We start from the raw sequence: 1,843 nt of genomic DNA on the forward strand, positions 1-1,843 counted from the left end.
CCCTTGACAACTGCATATTTACTATAGCATATTTACTGATGATCTTTCAGGAGAGTTATTTCAATATAGGCCCTTCGATGCCTGCAAAATTTGTTAAAAGTATTTATCAGAAAATTTTACAGTAACTGAATATATTTTTATAGGCTTATCTGTTCACTTTCGGCTCCACACTGGTGAGCGGCCGTACCAATGTACCATATGCCATAAGTCATTCACACAACTGGGTCATGTGCAAAGACATCAAAAAGTAACGGACTTTTTTATATTGTGACTGTTTGTGCATAAGAACCATTTTTATTACACTTGTGACAATTTAAATACTTTATTTGAACACTGATGATGCTTACAGGAAAGCAAATTTATACCTCCCTATTGTTTTAGTTATACAATTTTATAACCACCTCATTAATTTATAGGTTTAGATGCACAGTGCTTAAAAATATATGGTAATACAACTAAAGTGTCCCAAATCTTTAAATGATTATGTAACATTATCCTGCTTTGAATGATACAGCTTGGCGATTGACAGTGTGGTCTTAGTGGGTTTAAAATGACTGTCATTAACATACAAGTACAAACCTGAACAGAAAACTTGAATATAAGAAACTTCCTTTAGTTTCATACTGGTGAGAAGCCGTACCAGTGTGGTATATGCCATGCTAGAGTTCGTGACAAAGCATCTATGAGGTATCACATACAAGCCCATAAAGGTGTCAAGCCGTTTCACTGTGATCAGTGTGATGCAAGGTTTACAAAGAGGTCAAGTCTTGTGAAACATAAAAATGTAAGTTGGTTTATCTAAAGCTCCCTTGCTCTGCTGAACCTATTGCAGTGTGTGGATAAGTGTTTAACACAGTAACAAGTCGCTTATTTTTTAAATTTTTGTCAAAAATGATCTGCCCGTAAATAAAGTTGGCAACTTATACAGTAGTGAATATAATTGTTCCTGTGCAGTGTATATAAGCAATAGTATATATATAGTTGTTCAAAAATGATCTGCCTGTCAACAAAGTTGGCAACTTATTTAGTAGTGAATATAATTCTTTATGTGCAGTGTATATAAGCAATAGTATATATATAGTTGTTCCTTGTTTTTCAGGTCCATACTGGTGAATACATGCACCAATGTCAACAGTGTAAGGCAAGCTTCAGAGAAAAGGCAAGTCTAAGTCGCCATAAACGATGCCAACATAGTCAACATACTGATGAATAATCAACATGCTGTTAAGGTTACCATGCAAACTGTTATGAAATAATAGCATTTAAAAGAATTTAATGTATTCTGTATGGTTGAGATCCTACAGTGTAACACGCTATAAGAACGCTTGAACTTAAGTCAAAGTAGGCCCATCATGCTCATGAAAAGGCTTCTCTTATAATATCAATATTTTCTATTTTCTTTGTATCTAATATTGAAGAAAAATTTGCAACAAAAATGAAAGAGAATAAAGTTCCTATGCTCTGTTTGTACTATTACAAGCACGAATCTTGCAAATAACTGAAAGCAGTTGTTTTGGTTTAAAAATTTTGAAAACATTTTTATAGACAGCTGGTTCAAGTTGACAGTGAAAACGTTTAAAGTTTATTTTTCTTATTACAATATGCACAAAGTTGCAATGTCTTTATTTAAATAAGCTTGTGTACTGTCAACAGTAGACTCATGCACAGTAAAAGTACTTGATTTATAACTTTAAAGTGCACGAAATATGAATGTCTACATTAGTTAAACTCATGTGTCATGAGAGTGTTTACAGCTTGCCTTCTGTCTGGCCAGTTTAAATTAATGTTCATAGTCACGCTATTGGTATTAATCAAAGTCCTGACAAAAATGGAATTTTAATTA

At 33.1% G+C, this 1,843-nt stretch overlaps 1 protein-coding gene across 1 annotated transcript in view; it reads left to right on the forward strand.

Annotated features, from left to right (window-relative positions):
• Window positions 1-1,351, forward strand: part of LOC108949422 (zinc finger protein 552-like) — a 1,952-nt gene extending 601 nt beyond the window's left edge. Inside the window, exons 2-4 of the mRNA XM_026834092.1 lie at window positions 144-268; window positions 617-784; window positions 1,100-1,351. Coding sequence (XP_026689893.1) covers window positions 144-268; window positions 617-784; window positions 1,100-1,213 — 407 coding nt within the window. The 3' untranslated portion in view covers window positions 1,214-1,351. The remainder of the gene's footprint in view (window positions 1-143; window positions 269-616; window positions 785-1,099) is intronic.
• Window positions 1,352-1,843: the final 492 nt, after the last annotated feature.

This window comes from Ciona intestinalis, chromosome 4 (assembly GCF_000224145.3).
Source record: "Ciona intestinalis chromosome 4, KH, whole genome shotgun sequence".
NCBI classification, from domain to species: domain Eukaryota; kingdom Metazoa; phylum Chordata; class Ascidiacea; order Phlebobranchia; family Cionidae; genus Ciona; species Ciona intestinalis.